The following is a 23,085-nucleotide window of genomic DNA, read 5'->3' on the forward strand; positions in this document are numbered from 1 at the left end:
GCCTGCTGCCCCTCCCCAGGCAGGCCACCTGCGCTTGGGCTGCACGAGGCCCACCAACCCGAGGCAAGAGGGGCCCCTCCCAAGAGGAAAGGCTGAGCTGCCCCTTCGAAGGCCGCAAGCAGCCCCCCGCCCCGCCGCAAGCAGGAAAAGGTCCTCGGAGGGTGGGCAGCAAGTGGCGAGTCTGCAAGCAGCTTCCCTCGGCGCCGCCTCCCCCGCCCGGTAGGCTCTAAGCTCCTGCTGCTGCCCTTCCCATGAGGGCAGGGCCGGCGCTTCCTCCAGGCTAGTCTCTCCCCGACGGCTGGCAGGGCGAGCCAGGACGGGAGGCCCCAAGCTGGGTGGTTACACGACGCCCGCCCGTCAGGAGAGGAGAAGAGGCTGGCGGCGGGAAAGGACTCTCGGTGCCCTGCCCGGGTCTGGCCCTCGGAGCCCAGCCTGCAGCGCGAGAGGGCGGCCTCAGGGGAGCCCAGCGCTGTGGGGTCGCTCCCCTTGGAAAGGCCTCTCGCGCCCTCCGCACCTACCTGCCCTCCCTCCGAGAACGACGGCGGAGTGGCTGCTGGCCACGGGGCTCCCCCCCCTTGTCCCCCGAAGGGCCGGAGTGGTCTCCAGCCCCCGGCTTGCTGAGCTCCCCCCCAGAGGCGGCAGCAAGCTGGGCAAAGGGCAGCACAGCTGCAAAGGCGCGCAGAGGCGCTCTCTGGACGGCCCCTCCTTTCCTCTTGCAGACCCCTGAGGCCACGGAGGAGCTGCCTTGGTGAATTCCGCGGGCAATGCAGCAGCAAGGTAAGCCACACGCCTTCGGCCAGGGTGGGTGGGAGGGAGGGAGGGAGCCCTCTCCTCTCCCCTCCCCTCCCCTCCCCTTGATGCAGTTCGCTGGGCTCGGTGCTATTCCACAGAGAAACAGGGGCCCGGGAATTCGCGCATCCTTCCTGGTGGGGGGGGCTTCTGGAGCTGGTGGCCCCCTTCTTCCCCTTGCACAGAAGCCAGCTCTATACTGGATCAAACATCTGGCTCGCCCCATCCTCATAATCGGTCCCAGGAAGCCTTTTGTGTCTATTCAGCTGTGAATGAAACCAAATCTTGGCAAGAAGTGATGCTGTCCTCATCACCTAAAGGACTTTGGACTAAAGTCCAAAGACTGGTTCCAGGCTGGCTATTTCCGAGATGTCTTCTTGGTTCCTAAATGCTTCTCCTCCCTCACTGCTGCCTCCACTGCAGTTTCTCACCAGATGTCTCCGAGAAGCCTGCAGGCAAGAGCTGAGGGCATGCCCTCTCTCCTGCAGTTGCTCCCCTGCAACTGAGATTCACCTCCTAAGCTGGAGGTGGCCTATAGCCCTCAGACTAGTAGCCCTTGTCCTCCATGACTTTATCTGTAGGGGATCAAAGCCTTTGTCTCAAAGCAAGCTCAGGTGAGGGGAAGAAATGCAGAATCATCCCTGCTGAGCTGCTTGGCTAGGCTTCTCCTAAAACTATCCTGTATTATTGGTAGGTTCACAAGGCTGCCACCACCACCCCTCTTATTGACAGAGCTTGAACCTCCCTGGGCTTGGGGTGGAATCCCAAGGAAAACTCTCTTTGTTTGGCTATTGAATAAGTACGAAAACCTTCCACATGCAAGCCTACCTGTAGTGAGAAAACTGATAGCTGTTGTGCCTGCACCAGATAACTCCCCCTTCGCCTCCCATTTTTCCTGAGTTAAAAACCCACTTGTAGAGGCTTGTAGAAAGAAAAGAACTTTTAAAAAGCAGTTTTATTCAGATTCTGTGGACTGCTTCCATCTGAGGCTTTCTAGATACAGTTAAGAATAAGTGTCCCTCACTAAGCTTTTCTGCGTGTGCGTCTCTCCAACAAAGACCACCCTTCTTGTTCCCAGTATTCCCTGCAATCCCTCTCTAGGTCCCACCCACCTGGTGTACTGATTGGCTGCCCTGGAGTTCACCAGCATGTCAGTCAAGACAAGGGTTCACTCCCTGTTAACGCTTTAGAAGGAGGGGTGGCTGATCACTACATTATCTAAGTCTCTTTTAAAGTTATCCAAGCTAGTGGCCATCACCACATCCCGTGGCAGAGAATTCCATAGATTAATTATGTTCTGCGTGGGAAAGTATTTCCTTCTGTTGGTCATACATTTCCTGGCCTTCGGTTTCATGGGATGACTCCTGGTTCTAGTGTTGTGAGAGAGGGGGAAAAATTTCTCTGCTCGATGCATAATTTTATACACCTTGATCATGTCTCCCTGTAGCTTCCTCTTTTCCATACTAAAAAGCCTCAGATGTTATGGCCTTGCCTCATACGGAAGGTGCTCCAGGCCGCTGATAATCTTGGTTGCCCTCTTCTGCACCCTTTCCAGTTCTATAATGGCCTTCTTCAGATACGATGACCAGAACAGCACACAGTACTCCAAATGTGGCCACACCATAGATTTGCATGATGATACTAGCATTTTAAATTTCAGCCCCCTTCCTAATTATCCCTAGCATGAAATTAGCCTTTTTCACAGCTGCCGCACACTGAGTTGACCCTTTCAACAAGCTGTCCACCATGATCTTCACTGACAACTCAGACCCCATCACTGAAGTTGGGTCGTTTCCCACCCACCCCCCATATGCATTACTCTACACATGCTTAGATTGAACTACAGTTGCCATTTTGTCACCCACTCCCCCAGTTTGGAGAGATCCTTTTGGAGCTCCTCCCAATCTGCATGGTCGGTAGGAAGGATGTGCCCAGTTGTGGGGGGTGGGGTGGGCAGATGGGGTTGTTAGGACTAGACTGCCTTTTATGGACCCCTCCAAGGTGACAGAAAAAGATAAAGGATCCACAAGCTCCTTGGATAAGAACGACCTTGCCCTGCTTTGGAAGAGTCAGCAGGGAGGGGCCTAGGAACCCCTGAGGGAGGGCAGGCCAAGTCACTGGGGCCACAAGGGAGGAGAAGTCCCCACCTCTTGTGGAGGCCAATGTGGCCTGTGCTGGACATCCCAATCTGAGCTGGCCAGTCTCTACCCCTGGGAAGGCTCAGACGTCCCCTGGCAGGGTCAGGAGGACCCAGACCAGCTGGGACTTTCAAGGGCAATACCAGCATGCTGAATGGGGCAGCTGGAAACAAACTGGAGGCCACTCCAAATACTGGAGGGAGGGAGATCTATAAGCATGCCAGCTCAAACCTTTCAACAGCACTTGGCACTAGCTGGACTTTCTGGACCACCTTCAAAAAACACAGGAAGCTTCTTCCCACAGTCGGCCCATGGGCCCCCTCACCCAGCATTTTCTGCACTGGCTGGCAGCAGCCCTCCAAGTGCCCAGACACGATTCTTTCCCAGGCCCCCCTGGGGATGCTGCCAGGGCCTGGGGCTGCGGTCCTCTGCAAGCAAAGCCTGTGTCCTAGCACTGAGCTGTGGCGCCTTCTGCCCCCGCCAGCCTGGAAGCCACCCTAGCGGCCAGGTTTCTGCCCAGCTGCGTGATCCCCCAAGCTGACTGAGGAAAGGCACTCCCAGCGGTGCTGCCCCTTGGAATCCAGGAGCAGCCCCCGCAGCCTATGGATGTGATCCAGAACAAGCACTCCCCCAGCAAAGCGGCCCCCACGGCGTGTGCCGGCCTAACCCGTCTGCTGCCCCCTAAGTCACTAGGGCTACAGGACCCCAGTCCGTCCTCGACTCCCTGTGGCTTGTGACATGCTGGGGCCGAGTGCCCTGTGTGCCAGCCATCGTGCTCTTGGGCTCTTTGCAGGGGCAAGTGGGGTGAACCAGTTGGGGGGCCTCTTTGTGAATGGCTGCCCCCTTCCCAACTTCAAGAGGGAGAAGATTGTCGAGCTGGCCTTGGGTGGTCTGCGGGCATCAGACATCTCACACCTTTTGAAGGTAAAAGCCCAATGGCGGGGGGGGGGAGGTTGGCTGGGGGCAGGCCAGGCTCCCCTGCATCTCCCTGTGGGGAGAAGGGGGGTGGTGGCAGATATTGAGAGGGAGGGGAGGAGGTGGAGGCCAGCAGGAGTCGGGTGAGCTTGCAGCCAAAGCCAGGGAGAAGCCTGGGCTGAGAAGGGAGGGTCCCGGAGAGGCTGGGGCTGGGCAGCCAATCCCTGCAGATCCCGAACCACCTCTGTCTACACCCCCCTCCCTCCCAACCTCCTCCACCCCCCACCAGGCCCTCTGTCTTTCTATGTGGCAGGTGTCCAATGGGTGTGTCAGCAAGATTCTCTCCCGCTACTATCGGACTGGGACGGTCCAGCCCAAGACCACGGGAGGGAGCCGGCCACGTTTGTCCACACCGCAGGTGGTGGCCCGGATTGCCCAGCTGAAGCAGGAGCAGCCTTCCCTCTTTGCCTGGGAGATCAGAGGGCGGCTGCAGGCAGAGGGGGTCTGTGCTGCCCACAGGATGCCCAGTGTGAGTTGACAGCCGAGGGCCTCTGGATGTCCAAGGCCTCCGCAGCACACCCGCTCCCAGCCGCCTTCTCTTCTCTATCTATCTATCATATTTTTATACCGCCTAGTATGTCAATCTCTATTTGCCAGCCTTGTGAATTGTGTGTCACAAATCCCCCAACCCCGGCGCCGCCTTCCCACCACACACTTCCACAGGCCGCCACTCAGCCTGGGGAGGATGTCTAGAGCCCAGAGCTGGAAGGGACCCGAGAACGTCCATTCCTGCCCAGCCTTCCTCGCTGAAGGCAGCCCCTCCCAACTGGGGTGCTCTTAAGACAGGACTCCAGCAGCAGCAGCAGCAGCAGCCGCTGGCTGGGCTGCGGAGAGGAGGGTCCCCAGTGAGCCCGCGCCAGCAGCCAGCCAGGACAAGGCCAGGCGTGCCGGGAAGTGGAGTTGCAAGTGGCTGGTTTCTTAGCTGCAGCTGGGGGTGGGGTGGGGGGCGGTATCTCCCCAGCCAGGTTGGCTTGCGGGTGCTCATCGCTCATCATGGCTTCCATGAATTATAGCACAGGATCGTAGAGCCGGAGTGGGCCTTGGAGGTCTTCTGGTCCACCTGCCTTGCTCAGTGCAGGAGCCACCTTGTCGTTGCCACTGTGGACTTTCAGCCACAGCCTTTGTCTCTCCAGGTGTCTTCCATCAACCGCATCCTGAGGAGCCTGCAGACGGGCAGCATGCAACTCCCGGACTCCCTGACTGAACCTCTGCAGTCCGGTGAGCAACGCTACCCAAAGCCTCCAGGGCCACATTTGCCTGGGATCTGTGTGGCTCCGGCTTGGTGGGTGTGGAGTCCAGCAATGGCCTGTGCAGAGCCAGAGGGCTTCCAAGCAGTGGGCTTCTGTCAAAGTCTCAAGCTGGGCCAATGCCTCTTGCTGAGTGGAGCTCTTTGCTAAGCTGGGGCATGAGTCGTCTCTGCCTGTGCCAAATAGATAGCACTGTCTTCTTGTGTTTCTTGGCAAGTAGCCCTCTCTGTGCTGGGAAGTGTTTCTGGCAGTTCTCTCCACCTGCTCCTCTCTAATAACCAGACACGACAGGGGTATTCCTCACTCTTCCCTTGCACTGCATGGCTAAGCATTGTGAGCTGGTGCTGTGAGTGTGAATGATCTGGATTGCATTTGTAATCCTCCAGTGTCCCTCCAAGGAACTTTGTTCCCTGCTGCCACCTACTTTTCTTGCCCGATGGAGGACCACTTTTTTTGTTCTCATATCCTCCAGAAGACAATCAGTAGATCTGATGTGCTCAAAAGGCTCCCAATGCAGCTGCTGAACATTGGCCAGGGGGGCGTGGGTCTGCTGCTCAGCTGGAGTCTCAGAAGTTAGCATTGCCAGCCACAACCAGCCCATTGCACTGACTCACCTGAGCAGTGTTTCCAGCTGTGGAGGGATCTGCTTATCCACCGGGCTGCTAAGACTTCTCACAGACCAGACTAAACAGGCATAGATTTCTACTCTATGATTTCTTTCTATGGAGAGGAGAGCTGGTCTTGTGGTCGCAAGCATGCCTTGTCCCCTTAGCTAAGCAGGGTCTGCCCTGGTGGCATTTGAATGGGAGACTAGGAGTGTGAGTACTGGGAGAGATTCCCCTCAGGGGATGGAGCCACTCTGGGAAGGGCATCTAGGTTCCCAGTTCCTCCCTGGCAGCATCTCCAAGAGAGGGCTGAGAGAGACCCCTGCCTGCAACCTGGGAGAAGCCGCTGCCAGACTGGGTAGACAATACTGAGCTAGATGGACCAAGGGTCTGGCTCCGTATATGGCAGCTCCCCCTGTTCCTATGTACTCTTAACCACTGTCACCAAGTAGACATTTCTTTTCTTGGGCTGGGTCTACTGTAACAGCCCTTTAATCTTTGCAGTAAAACAAAAACCCAGTAGAGTAGAAAGGGTGGAGAAAATCGGGCAGAAGTTTCTAATCTCTAAATACAAGAATTTTTACTTTGGAAAAAATTAAGTCAATTTAAAACAGGAGCTTGGGTTCTTGGCATAACATTAAAACAAAACAAAACAAAACACCACCAGTAGCCAGAAGAGTATGAGGGCAGAAATATGATGGCTGGGGAAAGACATCCCACTGACCTCTCGGATGCTGGTCTCCTGCTCCAGCTCAGTCTCCTCTGTCATCATGACCTGCAGCGACCTGGCTTCTCCCTGGAGCAGCCTCCGCTCCTCTTCTCCTTCCCAGACGGGCTCTTTTTGCTGGCGAGTGTTTCAGCCGTCCAGAGCGCTTGCCCTCTCGGCCAGGGATTCCTCCGCTCTTTCCTAGCCCCAGCAATGACCCTCTCCTTTTTGCTTGGATTCCTCAGCGCCACGCTCCTTCTGGCACTGAACTTTCACAGCATGCCTCTGACTCTGGACACTCCAGACTGGCCCAAAACTACTCTCCTCTCCTGAACCTGCCTTCCTCGGATTCTGACTCTGAACTTCCTTTTCAACAACCAAATTTTGCTGAAGCCAGAGTCGTCCTTATATACTCTTCTTCCCTCAACAGTTTTTTAAACAAACCAATCACATAACTTAAGTTCCCTCCAGTTTTCAAAACATAACCAATGAAATCAAGCCACCCCTTCCCTCCAAAATCAAGCATCACCCTAAAAAATGAAACTGCGGAGGAGGAGCCCTGGACCTTTGACGCCTGCACAGCAAGGCAATGGCCATTCGGCATGCCTGCAGGACAGAAGAGATTTGCAGGAGCTGTGAACTTGTGACCCCAGCCACCTTAAGGTCAGGAGCAAAGGATTGACACCATGGAGCCTTGTGTATGAAAAGAAGAGCTTTCGGCCTCATCCCCTCCCAAGAGCCCCGTCCCCCTTTTCCAGGAACAGAGGCCAAGGGAGGGTTTTTGAGGCAAGGTCCTCCAGGAGCCGGCCATGGCTGAGCTGGGAGTTGAGCCTCGGGCTCCCCCACTGGTGACCGGCACCGGCTTCCCAGATGCATCAAGGGGAGCTGCACAACAGCCGAGCAGGCGGCCTCTCAGAGCCTCCCCCGCCCGCCCACATTTCAGTCCTGCGTGGGCTTGGTCAGGACTGACTCTGGCCCCATTTGGCTGATGTCTTCTTCCACGATTAATGGGGCACTTCCGAGAAGGTCCAAGTCCTCAGCCAGTGTTGCAGGAGGTCGCTCATTCTCACCCCACAAGGCCTGGTTGTGCAGGCACCTGTGTGTGGTGGGAAGTGGTGCCTGCATCCCAAGGTGGCTCACTGATCTTGGTGTCCCACGTGCTTTGTGTGGCTGCATTTTGTTTGCAAAAGCCCTGAGCGCCGCCTCGTCCCCCCTTGGTTAGAGTCTCCTGTAAAGGCACACCAGCCGCCTACCTTCCTGGAGTATTTCCACCCCCTGCCCCATAAATAGCACAAGTGGCTAACACATAATAAAATAACACATTGCCAGGAAGATGCAGGGGCCCTCCTGTGTTTCCACAAATGCATTCAGCCCTGAACGGCTTGGGTCCAGGCTATCTTGGAGAGCCCCTTCTTCTGTATGATCCCCATCGCACGTTGAGGTCATCTGGAGAGGTCTGTCTCCAGTTGCCACCGGTATGTCTGGTGGCAACTCGGAACTGGGCCTTCTCTGTAGCTGCTCCTGGCCTATGGAAGGCACAACTCCCAGCAGAGAGCCGCAGTTTAGGCTCGCTGTTGGCCTTTAAGAGAGCCCTAAAAACTTACTGGTTTGGCCTGGCCTCCCAAGGTTCTTCAATTGTCTTTAAGTATTTTAATTGGTTTTAAATAGTTTTGAAATAAATGAGGAGGAGGAGGAGGAGGAGGAGGAGGAGGAGGAGGAGGGTATAATAATAAAAAAGGGGGATCCAAGATTTCATCCCATGAGAGTGTATGTGTGTGTGTGTGGGGGGGGGGTGTTCCTCCCTCCAGGGACTGTGCTTCACAGCAAGCATCCGTTTCGCTGTCCTGCAGGTCTTGCTTGGCCAGAGGGCTCAGCAGGAGCCCCAGAGTGGCCCCCTCCTCAGAGGGCGCAGCAGGAGGTGCCCAGAGCATGCAGCCGGCATCGCAGCAGGAGCAGGACCATCTTTTCCCAGCCGCAGCTGGAGGCCTTGGAGCAAGGTGCCTGCCTGGGTGGGGAAGGGCTGGGACGGCCACCCGCCCCGCTGGAGCCTGCCTGGAGGTCCCAGAGGGAGCCCGGAGACGCGGAGGGAGGCCTTCCGGGGGGGGGGGGTCCTGGAGTGGCCGCCTGGCTCTTCCGCTGCCAGGAGGCAGGTGGCTTGGCGGATGTTTGGCCCGGGCAGGGGGGCGGTGCCAGAAAGCCGGCGGGAGAGTGGCTGCTTCTCCTCCTCTCTCAGAAACCTCTCCTGCAGGCGGGATCCAGAGAGGGCCCCTTTCCTCTCCCCTAAACCCTCCCCTGACAAAGCCCCCGAAGGACCCTTCGGTAGGCAGAAGAAGGGAGACTTGGCCTTTCTGGTCTGGGGGCCGCCCAAGCAGGAGCCGGCTGTGCCGCCAAAAGGCAAGGGACCTCCGAGGAGGAGGAGGACTCCCTTCCTTCCAGCAACCCGTTATTTACCTGCCCCCTCCCTTTGCTTCTCTTTATTTTTCTATGCTCCCTTTTGTTAAAAAGAGCCTCAAAGCAGTTTGCAGCATATTGAGACATTAACACAATAAAACGAGCCAATATAAAATTGATTAAACATGCAAACAGATAATAAAAATCTTGTTTAAAATTGCACAAAACTCCAGAGGACCACACAGAAGTCCTGTCCTGCAAAGGCATACCTGAATAAAGCGGTCTGTCGTCCTCATTGCCTCCAGAGAGCAAGGAGGGGAGGGAAGGAACAGCTGTTCCCAGGGAGGCTACTCCGTGGCCTTGGGCAATTGCCGAGAAGGCCCTGTCTCACCTGCACAACCATCATGCCCAGAGGGGTGGTGTGCAGAGCAGAGTCCCCCCCCCACACACACACAGCAGATCTTGTCGGGTGGGTAGAAACACTTCAGAGTCGGTGGCCCTTAAGAGATCTGAGTCCCAACACATTTAGGGCTTTAAAGGGAATTATTATCAGCAGCTTGAATGGGCTCCAGAAGCCGGTTGGCAGCCAGTGCAGTTCTTCTAAGACATATGAGGCATCTGACCACTCTGCGGAGGAGGCCCATGGAGCAGCCTGGCTGCTGCCTCTTCTGCCCAAATGGAAGTTTCCAAATACTCTCCAAGGTCAGCCCCACACTGACTGCACTGCAGTAGTCTGACCCAAGGTGTGAGGGAGGGTAGCCCGAGCTGCCTTCTCGGGGAAGGGTGGCTGCCGCCACAGGAGCAGAAGCCGTGCAAAGGTGCTCTGGGCCACCACAGTCAGCTGGCCATCCAGGAGAAAGGCACACCTGCTTCTGCAGAGGAGGGCAGCCCTATCAGGAACAGGGCGAAGCCCCCCCCCACCCCGCCCAGGTCAGCTCTTCTCCTGATCGCTGAGCCCTCCACCTTGCCTGGAATAAGCCTCAGGCATTTATACTCCTCCACCCTTCATCCAGCTCCAAGGGCTCCAAGGGGCTTTAGGGAAAGGGAATAATAAAGCCAACCCAGTCAGCCCATTGAATGGCTTGGGGGGGCGGGGAGCGCTCAGTCTGGGGAGGGGGGGCGCGCCTTGGCTCTCCAGCTGTTGTTGAACTACAACTCCCACCAACCCCAGCCCCAATAAGTTGGTTGGGAATGCTGGGAGCTGTAGTTCCACATAGCTGGAGCACCAAGGCCCCCACCCCACCCCCTGCTCTGAGTGGTAGACAGTGTGTGTCTAGCGGCCCTCGGCCCCCTCCATCCCATTGTGGTGGCACCTTCCGCACACAGGCGGAGGAGAGCTGCTTGCGTGGGCCTCCCAAGGGGCCGTGGGGGGGTGGTGGTGTTGGGGCAAGTGCCGGGGCCTCCTCCCCTGCTGGCAGCCTGGCCTTGGGCAAGTCACTCCCTCTGACCTAGAAAGGGAGTCAGCCACTCAGCTGAGGAGGCCAGCTCAGGCAATTGATGAACGGGCTAGAACTCAGACGATTAATTGCCGGATCAGTTAAAGCCTGAAGGCTCTTCTCCTCCGTCATTGGAAGGAAGTCCTCGGAAGCAAGCCTCCGGAGCCCAGAGTTCGCCCCTGCAGACACATGCTGTCCCCAGGAGAGCTGGAGGCAGCTCCTTAGTCATTCCAGCCCAGCCTGACTCACTGGCTGAAGTTTGCAGCCCTCATGGGAAGGGAGGAGAAACCACCTAGGGAGCTCTACGGCCGTCCTGGCGGCTGCGTCTCAGAGCGCAGAAACGGCCCTGAAGAGGGCAACCACAGGGGTGTGGCAGGCGGGGGCAGGGAGCACTTTTCCTGCCAGGCCAATGGCAAGAGAGGGACCATTTTTCGTTCAGGGGGAAAGAGACCATGAAGAGAGGAGACAGAACCGTTTCCTCGAATAAGGGGCTGCGCAAGACGGCTGATGCTTCTTTCGCAAAACAGTCATGCTTGAGATTACCCAGTGCAACTCACTGGCAGTATCATTTCTTAATTATCTGTGGCAGAGAGTTCCGTAAGGGTTAGATATGAGTTGGCTTCAACAGAGATCTTGCGGAACTCACTGCCCCAGGATGCAGTGGTGGCCATTGACTCCGGGGCTTATGAAGAGGGTTTTCCGCCTGCTGACGGGCAAAGGGAGTGTCTGGCCAAGCGCCAGATGCCAGGCCAGGGTCAGCCCGCCGCGTGTTTCTCTGTGGATCTGAGTTGGGGGCTTTGGGACACCTGGCGAGTTTAACTCTCAGATTCCCTCCTAGAATTCGGCAGGGGGCAGTACCCAGAGGCAGCCGCCCGGGAGAAGCTGGCCTCTGCAACCCGACTCCCAGAGGCCACCATCAAGGTGAGTGAAGTGGTGGCTTCAGCCGCCAGCCCCGGCTGCCCGGTCCCTCCCCAGCCCCAGAGGCAGCCTCCTCCTCCTCCTCCTCCTCCTCCTCCTCCTCCTCCAGAGTCTGCAGTCCGTCCCCCACAGCAGCAGCAACAGCAGAGAGCAGGAGTGAGATTCCCTCCAAGGCTCCAGGAGGCCCCTTGGCCTGTGGTGGAAGGAAAGCCCCCAGGATTTCCAGGCAGTCTGGAGCCTGTGGGGTGAGCTCCGAAGGGGCCCAGCAGCCGCCGTTGCTCCCAGCGCTCACAACCCGTGTGGCCTCCAGTCCCACGGTGGGTGGCCAGCAGCACTCACCCTCCTCCCAGAGGCCCCCTCCCCCGGAGTCCGCAAGGGGTGGGATGGCGGCGGCCCACCTGGATGGCAGGGGTAGGGGGTAGAGCACCCCTGCTCTGCCTGAAGCGGGCAGGGGAGAGCGGCCCAAGGCAGCCCTGGCACTACGTGTGCCCACACAGGCCAGGACATGCCGCCTGTGCTGCTCAGGGGGGTTTGCTGGCCCGGCTGCTGGCTTGGCCTGCAGAGTCGGTCCTCAGGCCTTCTGTGCAGCGGAGAGCCAGGCCCTGCTCTCCGTTTGGTCCCCGGCAGCAACCCCTCCTGGCTCCGCACTGGCCCGGGAAAGCTGCTGCCTCCGAGGCCTCCCGGCTGCCCCGGCCAGATCTCCCTTCCAGCTGCACAAGAGCAGCCAGGCGAAAAGGCCGCCCCCTCATTCCAACAGAACACACCCCGGAGTCAAGTGCAGCGGCTGCGGCAGAGCCCTCCAGGACGAGGGTCCGAGGGCAGTGAAGGGAGAGGAGGGGGAGGAGCAGAGGACCCACAGGCAGGGTGTTCCTGGACTGCTGGTCAGGGTGCCGTCTGATCGGGGGGGGGGGGGTGCGCTTTAGATGGAGCATGATGCCAGCAGGCCGGCCAGTGTGGGGGAGGGAGCTGGGCAAGCCTCCCTCTCCAGCCCAAGCTCTCTTACATGGCCTGCCTGCCTGCCTCCCTCCCGGGGTCCATGGCCACCATCCGCTGCTGTGGGTGCAGCTGCCTCCTCTGGCTGTTGGAGGGGAAGTGCAGCAGGCTGCTGCTGCTGCTGCTGCCCAGGTGGCAAGAAAGGGTGTCACAGCCAGCCAGAGGCTTCCTTGCCATTGGCTAGCCACCCTTTCCCAAGCAGCCAAAGACACACAGAGGGAGCCCACCTGGGAAAGGTGAGAGACCAGCGCCATCTAGAGGAGGAGAAGGTCAACCACGGGTTGGCATCCTCTCCTGCCCTGGCCACCCACCCCAAGCCCTCCATGCCACCCTGGTAGCCACTGCGCTACTTAGAGGGCATTCGTGGTGGACATGAGGCCATCAAGGCACAGCTCTCCCAGAAGGCAGCCGGGGGGGGGGGGGGCAGGAGTGGCGACTGCTCAGTCCCATTCAGATTCGGGAGCAGCCCAAAATCCCTGCGTGATTGAACATAAGAACCTCAGAACAGCCCTGCTGGATCAGGCCCCTCAAGGAGGCCCATCTAGTCCAGCATTCCATTTCTCACAGTGGCCCACCAGGTGCCTCTGAGAAGCCCTCAGGCAAGAGCTGAAAGGAGCAGGCCTTCCCTCCTGCTGTTACTCCCCCACGACTGGTACCCAGAGGCACCCCACCCCTGAGGCTGGAGGTGGCCTACAGCCCTCCGACTAGTAGCCATCGATAGACCTCTCCTCCATGAAGTTATCCAAGTCCCTCTTAAAGCCATCCAGGTTGTTGGCTGTCACCACATCTTGTGGCAGAGAATTCCACAAGTTGATGACGTGCTGTGTGAAAAAGTACTTCCGTTTGTTGGTCCTAGATTTCCCGGAAATCAATTTTATGGAGTGACCCCTGGTTCTAGCATTATGGGAGAGGGAGAAGAATTTCTCTCTCTCCACTTTCTCCACACCAGGCATGATTTTATAGACCTCTATCGTGTCTCCCCGCAGTCAACTTTTTTCTAAACTAAAAAGCCCCAGGTGTTGTAGCCTTGCCTCATAAGGAAGGTGCTCCAGGCCCCTGATCATCTGGGTTGCCCTCTTCTGCACCTTTTCCAGTTCTACAATGTCCTTTTTTAGATGTGGTGACCAGAATTGTACGCAGTACTCCAAGTGTGGCTGCACCGTAGTTTTGTATAAGGGCATGATAGTATTAGCCGTTTTATTTTCGACCCCCTTCCTCATGATCCCTAGCATGGAATTGGCCTTTTTTTACAGCTGCTGCACATTGAGACGACACTTTCAACAAGCTGTCCACCACAACCCCAAGATCCCTTTCCTGCTCAGTCACCGACAGCTCAGATCCCACCAGCATATACTTGAAGTTGGGGTTCTTCGTCCCAATGTGCATCACTTTACACTTGCCAACATTGAACCGAATTTGCTACTTTTCACCCACTTCCCCAGTTTGGAGAGATCCTTTTGGCGCTCCTCACAATCCGTTTTGGATTTCACTACCCTAAAGAGTTTGGTATCATCTGCAAATGTGGCCACCTCGCTGCTTACCCCTACTTCTAGAGCATTTACGAATAAATTAGAAAGCACCAGTCCCAGTACAGATCCCTGGGGGACCCCAATTCTTACTTCCCTCCATTGTGAAAACTCTCCATTTATCCCTATCCTCTGTTTCCTGTCCTTCAACCAGTAAGAAATCCACACATGTACTTTTCCCCTTATTGCACAACTCCTAAGTTTTCTCAGGAGTCTTTGATGAGGAACTCTGTCAAAAGCTTTTTAGAAGTCCAGGTATACTATGTCAAACGGATCACCTTGATCCACACACTTGTTGACACTCTCAAAGAACTCTAAAAGCTTTGTGAGGCAAGATTTACCTTTGCAGAAGCCATGCTGTTCCCTCCCAGCAGGGCCTGTTGTTCTATGTGCTTTACAATTTTATCCTTGAGGATGCTTTCCATCAATTTGCCTGGTACAGACATTTAGCTAACTGGCCTGTAATTTCCTGGATCAACCCTGGATCCCTTTTTGAATATCGGTGTTACATTTGCTACTCTCCAGTCCTCTGGTACAGAGCCCGATTTCAGGGATAAGTTGTACATTTTAGCAAGGAGGTCAGCAATTTCACATTTGAGTTCTTTAAGGACTCTTGGATGGATGCCATCTGGCCCTGGTGATTTGTTAGTTTTCAGTTTTTCCAGACAGTTTAGAACATCGTTTCTTCTCTCTGACTCAGTTCTTTAGCCTCCATCCCTAAAAAGCCTGTTTCAGGAACAGGTATATGCTCAGTATCCTCTGCCGTGAAGACGGACACAAAAAACTCATTTAGCTTCTCTGCAACCTCCATATCCTCCTTAATAATCCCTTTCGCTCCCTCATTGTCTAATGGTCCAACCGCCTCCCTGGAAGGTTTCCTGCAACTGATGTATTTTAAAATGTTTTTGTTATTCCCATTGATACTTTTGGCTAAATGTTCCTCAAACTCTCTTTTTGCCTCCTTTATTGTCACCTTGCATTTCTTTTGCCAGAGTTTGTGTTCCTTTCTTTTCGTTTGGGCAGGCCTTCCAGTTTCGGAAGGAAGTCTTCTTCTCTTTTATGGCTTCCTTGACGGTACCTGTTAGCCATGCTGGCATCCTCCTGGACTTAGTGGTACCTTGCCTCTATTTGGGTCTACAACCTAACTGGGCTTCTCATATTGTGGTTTTGGAGTAAGCTCCATGCTTTCTTTCACAGTGCAGCAGCAATGAGCCAAAGTGTCCACCCGCCTTTGCTGCAAAGACCCAGCTTCCCCGCCTCCAACCCGGCGGTCTCCTCGCTTTGCAACTCCTCAAGGTGGCCCAGGCCAGCAGCTGCTTCTGGCCAGGCAAGGAGGAGGAGGGAGGCGTCCTGCTGCCCTGGCTCCTTGGCCTCCAAGGCCTCTGGTGGATTTAGAAGCTGCCTGAGCAGCAGAAGCAGAGGAGGGGGAGGGAGCTTCCCCTCAGTAGTGGGGAGATCATGCAGCAGTCATGGGGAGAGCAGATCTCCCAGCGGCCTGCCAGGCAGCCCCCTCCCCGGACTTGCTCCGGAGTCCTGCCTACGCTTCTTCCAACTTGGCCACGTTTTGGTTTTTGAGCCGGGGCAGCCAGAGTTGCACACAGTTGGGTCCAACCAGTAGAGTCAAGAAAATAGGGAGAGGTGGATCGGGGGGGGGGTGCCCTCATGAGCTGTGGGGGCAGGTGCTTTGAACCCTTTTGCTCTGTTTTAGCTCCGCCCCTGGTGCCAGCGGCAGCTCCTCACCCCAGTCGAGCTGCTCCTCCGGTTTCCCCTCAGTTCTTCCTCCTCCTCCAGGGAACATGAGCTCTTCAAGGGCCTTCCATCTCCGCTGAACAACCTCAGCACTTCTGCTTCTTCTCTCATATCTCATTCTGACTATTTCTTCTTTTGTTGTTTCTCCTTCCTTCTTTTGCCATTTGCACTTTTGTTTGCTTCCCCGGTAACCACCCTGATGCCTCCCCTACCCACCCCCTTTCCTCTTGGGGCATGTGGGACTACAAAAAACTAAAAAAGAAGAAAAGGGAGGGATAGAAGAGAGGATCGGTATATATAAAATCTTTAAACCTTTTCCCTTATTGGTCAGGTCCCTGTCAGGTCACGTCCAATTAATGCTTCACTGTTCACTGTGACAAACGACCATCAGCTGACAGGCATTCGCGCGGCCTACTCTGTTTCGGTGAACCCCGCTGAGGAGAATCATGCCTACATTGTCTTAATTTCACAAAAGAGGCAAGGAAAAATTGGGCGCTGAGACTCTGGTCTCTACTTTGGGAAAAGGCACGTTATGCCCAGTCAAATCTGGCATCTTCGGGTTCCGTGGCGCCCAGGCATTTGCCTTCGGCACTGGCAATGGCCTCTGCATCTTCAGCTGCATCTTCAGCCATGGCCTTGACTGAACTGCCACAGACTGATCCTCCCCTTTGCGGGGGGGGGGGTCTTGGGCCCTGCTGGAGCCTCCCATCCCAACAACCTTGACCTCAGCTCCAGCGCCTCAACCTTTGACTTCAACGGTCACCTTGACACTGAGTTCAGCCTCAGAAGCTGACCAATTCCACTAAGTCTACCCAAGCATCGGATCCAAGCACAGAGCCACCAAAGAAAAAGGAAAAGGCTGCTGCCCCAGCTTCCGGACTTCCCACTCTGATCAAGCTGCACAAGCCGCATCTGCCAGCCAGCCAGCCAGCCAGGGACTCCCCCAGGTCCCTAAGAAGAAGAGCCCTGAGACGTCACACTCAAGAACTCCTGATTGCCCTCGACCCCCAGCTTCCGATGACAACCTCATCTAACCTGGCCAGGCCCTGCTCGAGCCCCACCTTTCTGCTGAACCCGACCTACCTGTCGAGCCCAACACCCCACCTGGGGCTGACATGCCCTTCAGCCCGGACCAGGGTGGAGCCTCCCCAACCAGTATGGAGGATGATGATTTACAATCTGGGCTAGCACTTGCCTCGGGATCGAGTTCTGAACTCTGTGCCCTATGATTACACACACACACACACCCACACACCCACACACACACACACACACACACTATAGCCCTCGAACTCGACACCAGGGAGGTGATTACCATCCAAGGGAATAGCATCATCGCAAAGACTGGGCCTGTAATGGTGGTTGCTCTTACCATCATCACAGGAACTGCCATTGTGAATGGGACGAGAAAGTGACCAGATACTCCAGGTCAAGGTCACCTTGCTGTGCCTCGTGCTACTGTCAGGGTTGTCAGGTCGGCTACTGCGACTCATCTCTGTTTTATACCCAAAAGGAGAGATCACCAATCTACCAGCCTGATCATCTCTACAGAGAATGGAGCCATTCCCCTCCTAGAGCCTGGCTAGGGTCCCGAACCTATTGCTCAGAACTGACCCAATCTCCACGCCAATCGCCTCCAAGTCACCCTTCGGCTCCGACCAAAAGGGACCAGGGCACTTCTACATCTCAGGAACTGCCCACAGGAACTCCTCTCCAGCCACAACCACCGGAACAGCCAATCCCTGTGCCATGGGCTCCTGCGGAACCAGGGTCACCTCGTCCCAGGAGGAGGATGTTTTGAGCTCTGATGTGGACTCTGAATCCACTGACGTGAGTTCCCTTCCCACGCATCCCCGTTGGATGGTATCTCAGAACCTAAGCCAGAATCACAGGTGGATGACATACACTCTCATTCGGAGAAGGTCCTTTGCATGCCGACTTCTCTGGGGCTTAAGGTAAAACAGTCCACCAAGCCAGAGGAGGACCCAATTTTTGGCTTGATTGAGGCTCATGCAAGTGCACCTGTGGCCTTAGCTATGTTCAAACCACTTCTGGAGGTCAAAGCCCTCCACTCAAACCCGTGAGTGCTGGTTAAAACCCTGCTCTGTTCAACCGACATCCAAATGCCTTTAATCTCTTTACAAGGTCCAGTTGGATGACTGTGCTTTTCTCCAAAAGCATCCAGTTTCGAATTCCATTGTGCTTGAGGCCGCCCAGTCATGCTCCAAGCACCAAGCTCTTTCTACTCCCATTGACAGAGAAGGGGAGAAGCTGGATTCCATTAGCAGGAGGATTTACTCGACGACCACTTTGCAGTTGAAGGTGGAGAACTATCAGGCCTGTAGGGGTTGCCATAATCATTTTCTTTGGAGGAAACTGGGAACGTTCCTTGACATGCTCTCCCAAGAGCAGAGAAATCTAGCAGTGAGCCGCATCCAGAATGAGGCTTTCCAGCTGGCTAAGCATCAGCTGCACTCATCCAGACACCTGACTGCTTGTGCGGCATGTATCACAGGGCTTCTTCCATTACTCTGCCATGCTACGAATGGCTCTGGTCATTGGGCTTGACCCCGAGGCGAGGACCTGGAGTGGAGACGTGCCTTCCAACAGAGAGGCTCTTTTCAGTTCCAAGATGGATGAGACGATGGCAAAGGGCCACAAGCCCTGCACCACAGCTCTTTCCATGACTTTCCAGCACACTTAGGCCAGGACACACAGGCCCTTCAGGTGTAGCAAACCGTCTACGTCTAAAGCTTCCTCCTTTTCTCAAGGATCCCGTAACTCTTTTCATCCTCCAATCACCTACAAAGAATCTACTTCTTTCACATAGCAGAAACAGCACCAGTTGTGCTTGAACCGGCATGTACACTAAGCAAACCTGATGCCCTGACACGACATAGGCACACGGCTCCAACCTTGCCTGAAAGCATGGGAACACACTGCGTCTGATCTCTGGGTCCTCACTATTGTGCCCATCGGATACGCCATAGGATGCCTACACTCCGGCTCTATCTCGCATCATCCCGACTCCACCTAGGTGTTTCCCAGACTACGAGATGTGCAACAGTTAAGAGTGCAACGGTTTCAAAATGGGAGTCAAGGGTTGTTGAATGCTTCTTTGTAAGCTGGTGGCCATTCATATTTCCCGTCCGCTGCAATGTATTTTCCAGGCAGGAGTGTCCATATTCTCACTGAAACACATTTATCTGCCCCTCCTCCTGCTCCATTTAGGCCAATGGAGTCGTGGAGTGTGTGTGACATGATGACCTTTTAAAAACAGATATAATTTCTCGGCTGCCTTGTGCTAATCCGCCAGCAGCAGGAAGCACCATCCCAAAACAAAACCTTTCCTCGTTGCATCCCTGCGCAAGTGATTCCAGGAGTAAGTCGGGAGGGAGGCGAGCGCTCCTCCAGGAAGGGCTGTGGGATTGCGCTCCCCTCTCCCACCTCCCTGCTTGAAAGCCTTAAAGGCGCCGCCTTCTGGCCTGGACGCCACATTCTTCCTCCTGCCTACCTGTTGCCAGTCCTGGGGAGCAGCTACTGAGGAGTCCCTAGTACTACTACAACTACTAAAACAACAACAACAACTACTACTACTACTACTAATAATAATAAGAAGAAGAAATACTAAGACTATGTGGGAGGGCCCAGTTTTTCAGGGGCTCAGGCTCTGGGGGCTCCCAGTCTGGAGTTCCTCCACCTCCAGCCCAGTGTACAGGTCTGCCTGGGACTGGGTGTCATTTGGGTCCCCCCTCCTTGAAGTGGCTACTTAGGGCAGGGAGCACAACAGGCAGCAGTACTTGTGAAAAGGATGTCAAGATTTCAGTTGACCACAAGCTGCACATGAGCCAGCAACATGATGCAGCTGCAAAAAAGATCAATGTGATTGCACTTTTAGGCTGCCAGGAGAGAACCTTTATTTTCCAGGTCACAAGAACTTAACAGTTCCACATTATGTTTTTATATTTTTAACATGATGTTTTTATTGTCTTTATTGTATGTTTTTAACTTTTGTAAACCGCCTTGGGGTTATCTTTTTAACGAAAGGCGGTATATAAATGCAAAAATAAATAAATAAATAAAATAAATTATTCCATAAGAACATGAGAACAGACCTGCTGGATCAGGCCCAAGGCCTATTTAGTCCAGCATCTTGTTTCACACAGTGGCCCACCAGATGCCTCTGGGGAGACCACAGACAAGAGTTGGGACATGCCCTCTCCCCTACTGCTACTCCCCTGTAACTGGTATTTAGAGGCATCCTGCCTCTGAGGTGGGAGTTGGCTGTAGCCCTCAGACTAGTAGCCACTGATAGACCTGTCCTCCATGAATTGTTCTAAACCCCTCTTAAAGCCATCCAGGCTGATGGCTGCCACCATATCTTGTGGCAGAGAATTCCACAAGTCGATTATGTGTTGTATGAAAAAGTACTTCCTTTTGTCAGTCCTAAATTTCTTGGCAATCATTATGTCTATTTCTTAGCAAACTATTAAGTCTCCCCTCAATCATCTTTTTTTCTAAACTAAAAATCCCCAGGTGTTGTAGCCTTGCCTCATAAGAAAGGCGCTCCAGGCCCCTGATCATCTGGGTTGCCCTCTTCTGCACCTTCTCCAGTTCTACAATGTCCTTTTTAAACTGTGGTGACCAGAATTGTACGCAGTACTCCAGGTGTGGCTGCACCATCGTTTTGTATAAGGGCTTTATAATATTAGCCGTTTTATTTTCAGTCCCCTTCCTAAGGATTTCTAGCATGGAATTGGCCTTTTTCACAACTTTTCAAGCAATCCAATCAGTTTAACTTAGTTCCCTCCATTTTTCAAAATTTTGCTCCCCTCCCAAACCAAACTGTTATACTGACATTCTCAAAGTGAAATTAAAATACAACAGGCATGAACTCTTGACCCTGCAAGTTTTCTTCATACATAGGGACTTTGAAGCCTTTTATAATCTCAATCTACGTACAATAATGACGAGGTTTTAGGAATATCAATGCAATGATAATACAATTCATTTGCAAGAGCCTATTTACAAAAAGCCAAGAGGTCTAGGCCTCCTTCCTCCCCGGCTCCCAAGAAGGCAAGAACAGGGGTCTCGAAAACAAGCGCTGGGAGAGGAAAGGTAGAAGGAGTTGTATAGGTCTAGTGTGGAGAAGAGAAACCTGAGGTGGGGGGGGGCACAGACATGGCGACCAAAGGCGTTCTCTGCTGCTCCTCAGAGAAGGGCTGGAGCTAATGGGCTTCCATGCCAGGCACAGGAGGAGAGGTCTTTGATCAGAAAAGCATAGCAAGAGTGCAGCCAGTGGCCTATGCAGGGCTGGGCGTGGGCTCTTTCTCAGGGAAGGTCTTCCGGCAGAGGCTGGCCAGCCATCTGCCGGGATTTCCTGCACCAAGCAAGGGTTGGACTGGATGCACGGCCTCGGAGGACCCTCCTTGCCTGCCCCTGCTGGGCCCCTGCCCTGGGCGTGGCCTAGCACAGAGTGGCTGTGGCAGCAGGGGCATAGCTAAGGTAGGGCAGGCAGGGCACGTGCCCCAGGCGCCACTTGAAGGGGGGTGCCATTTTTTAAAATGAAAAAAAAATTTTAATGGCCGCCAAAAACAAAATGGCCACCGTGCATGCTCAAATGGCCTCTGTGAGGCCCTAGGCCATGCCAGGCCTCACAGAGGCCAATTGAGCATGAGCGGTGGCCATTTTGTTTTTGGTGGCCATTTTTAAAAATATATATATATTTTTTAAAATGGCCACTGCACATGCTCAAATGGTCCCTGCAAGGCCCTCAGCCCGGGACTGGCTGCAGAGGTTAATTAAGAGGCCATAAGGGGGAGGGGAAACCTTTGCAGACCCCCCCCCATGGCCTTTAGGAAGCCCCCCGAAGGGGCTACAGGTATTTTTTAAAAAATTTAATATAATATAAGCCACTGTACACATATTCAGTTTGGCGCTATGTACAGAGAATCAGGGCTTATGAATACTGAGCTGAAGCTTATGAGCTAGGATTGTATTCATTTGCTCTTACTTTGCTTCTTGTGATAAGTGAGTTAAATGTGATGTCTTAATAATATGGCTATTAATGGTGAGTTTGTCTCTGAATCAGTGTTAAATCCTAGTATTAAGGCCCATGGGGAGTTTCTTGCTCTCTTTCTCTCATTTTAACTGTCTTTCTGAAATACTAGAATATATTCTAAGCAGTGACACAGTTTACTCTGCATATCCTTTAATTATTTTCAGAGTATCTGGGAAAAGTCAAATTCTCCATTTATTTTTAAAACTTATGATGTAATAGTGATGCTACAATGCATAGTAGAGAATTAGACAGGCACTTCTGTTTAGTTTTCCAAGTACCTGTTTCCCCGAAAGTAAGACCTACCCCGAAAGTAAGACCTAGCAGTAATTTCTGATGTACCGCTAATTGCCCTAGTGCATTTTCTGGGGCTAAAATTAATATAAGACACTGTCTTATTTTCGGGGAAACACGGTACATCTCCACATAGTATTTGGGTATTTCATGAGCCCCAGCATACTGAAACTTGTAGTTTCCCAGCACTTTTTGGTCTGGCTACGTCCACTGCTAAATAGAGTAACGAGCTTGACTTGTATTTTTGAGCTGATATTATGGTGAAGTTATCTGAAAGATGGGTGTCAGATGTTTGGACAGGGGGTGCTATTTCAGTGCTTGCCCTAGGCGCCATTTTCCCTTGATACGCCTCTGTGTGGCAGGCTGCAGTTCTGGGAGCTGTCTGGTGGGGGCTCAGCGCAGCCTCCCCTCCCTCTCGGCCCCCACCCCACAAAGAGTGCCTAAAGGCATGTTCCTCTCAGCCTTGGCTTCCCAGGTGGGGAGGGGGGCTCCTCGGGGCTTGGCTCTCTTTGCTGCTGCCGCCGCTGCCACCCCTGAGGCAGTTGAGCTTGTGATGCTCCTTGTCGCACCCCTGCCGCCGGCCTGGGGTGCAGCCCCCCCCCCACCTCTCTGGCTGCATCGGGTGCTGCCTCAGCAAAGCCTTCTCACAGTCTGGTGGCTTCCTGCTTCAGGCGGAGGCGGAGGCTCAGCCAAGGCAGGTTCTTCCCATCCACTGGTGTTTGGGGCAGGCGGGAGGAAAGGGGCTGAAGTTTTGAGAGAGAGGAACGCAGGTGCGGGGTGGGTCATGGGGGTGGGGTCTGGGCAGTAGACCAAGACCAGCTGAAAGCCAAGGGTCAAGCAATCCCCGCTGTCTGGTTCAAGATGGCGGAGGGTGTCGTGCCGCTGTGCCTGGCAGGATGTGGCCCTTTCCTCCCCATCACTGTCCTTTTCTTCTTTCCAACTAGGTCTGGTTTTCGAATCGGAGAGCGCGGTGCCGGCGGGAGGCCAAGAAGGCTCTGGACCCCCACTGCTGCCCCAGTTCTGGGCTGACCCACACATCCCCAGGTGTCCAGGCTTGCCTCAGACTTTTAAGGGGTGGGGAATGCACACACCCTCCTCCCTGCCACAGGAAGCCCGAAGGCTGTCTCTGCCGCATCCCTACCCAGCCATGGCTCTCCGGTTCTTGAGTTCCGCCCACAAAAGGCTCCCCTTCTGTGGGGTGCTGGAGTGGACGCCCATGGGGTGTGCTGCAGTCTTCCTTCTCCTGTCTCCTAACACACA

At 54.5% G+C, this 23,085-nt stretch overlaps 1 protein-coding gene across 2 annotated transcripts; it reads left to right on the plus strand.

The window, feature by feature from the left end:
- Positions 1–23,085, plus strand: PAX4 (paired box 4). 2 transcript variants are annotated; one of them, XM_053256139.1, is made up of 7 exons: positions 1–777; positions 3,721–3,851; positions 4,132–4,371; positions 5,036–5,120; positions 8,311–8,457; positions 11,126–11,208; positions 22,770–23,085. In XM_053256139.1, the coding sequence occupies exons 1-7, from the start codon at positions 765–767 to the stop codon at positions 22,989–22,991; spliced, it is 921 nt and encodes a 306-aa protein (XP_053112114.1). In that variant the 5' UTR covers positions 1–764; the 3' UTR covers positions 22,992–23,085. The 2 variants fall into 2 exon arrangements, with proteins under 2 accessions (XP_053112114.1, XP_053112115.1); XM_053256140.1 differs by having other exon boundaries at positions 4,156–4,371.

The sequence above is a fragment of the Hemicordylus capensis genome, chromosome 5 (genome assembly GCF_027244095.1).
Source record: "Hemicordylus capensis ecotype Gifberg chromosome 5, rHemCap1.1.pri, whole genome shotgun sequence".
NCBI classification, from domain to species: Eukaryota; Metazoa; Chordata; class Lepidosauria; order Squamata; family Cordylidae; genus Hemicordylus; species Hemicordylus capensis.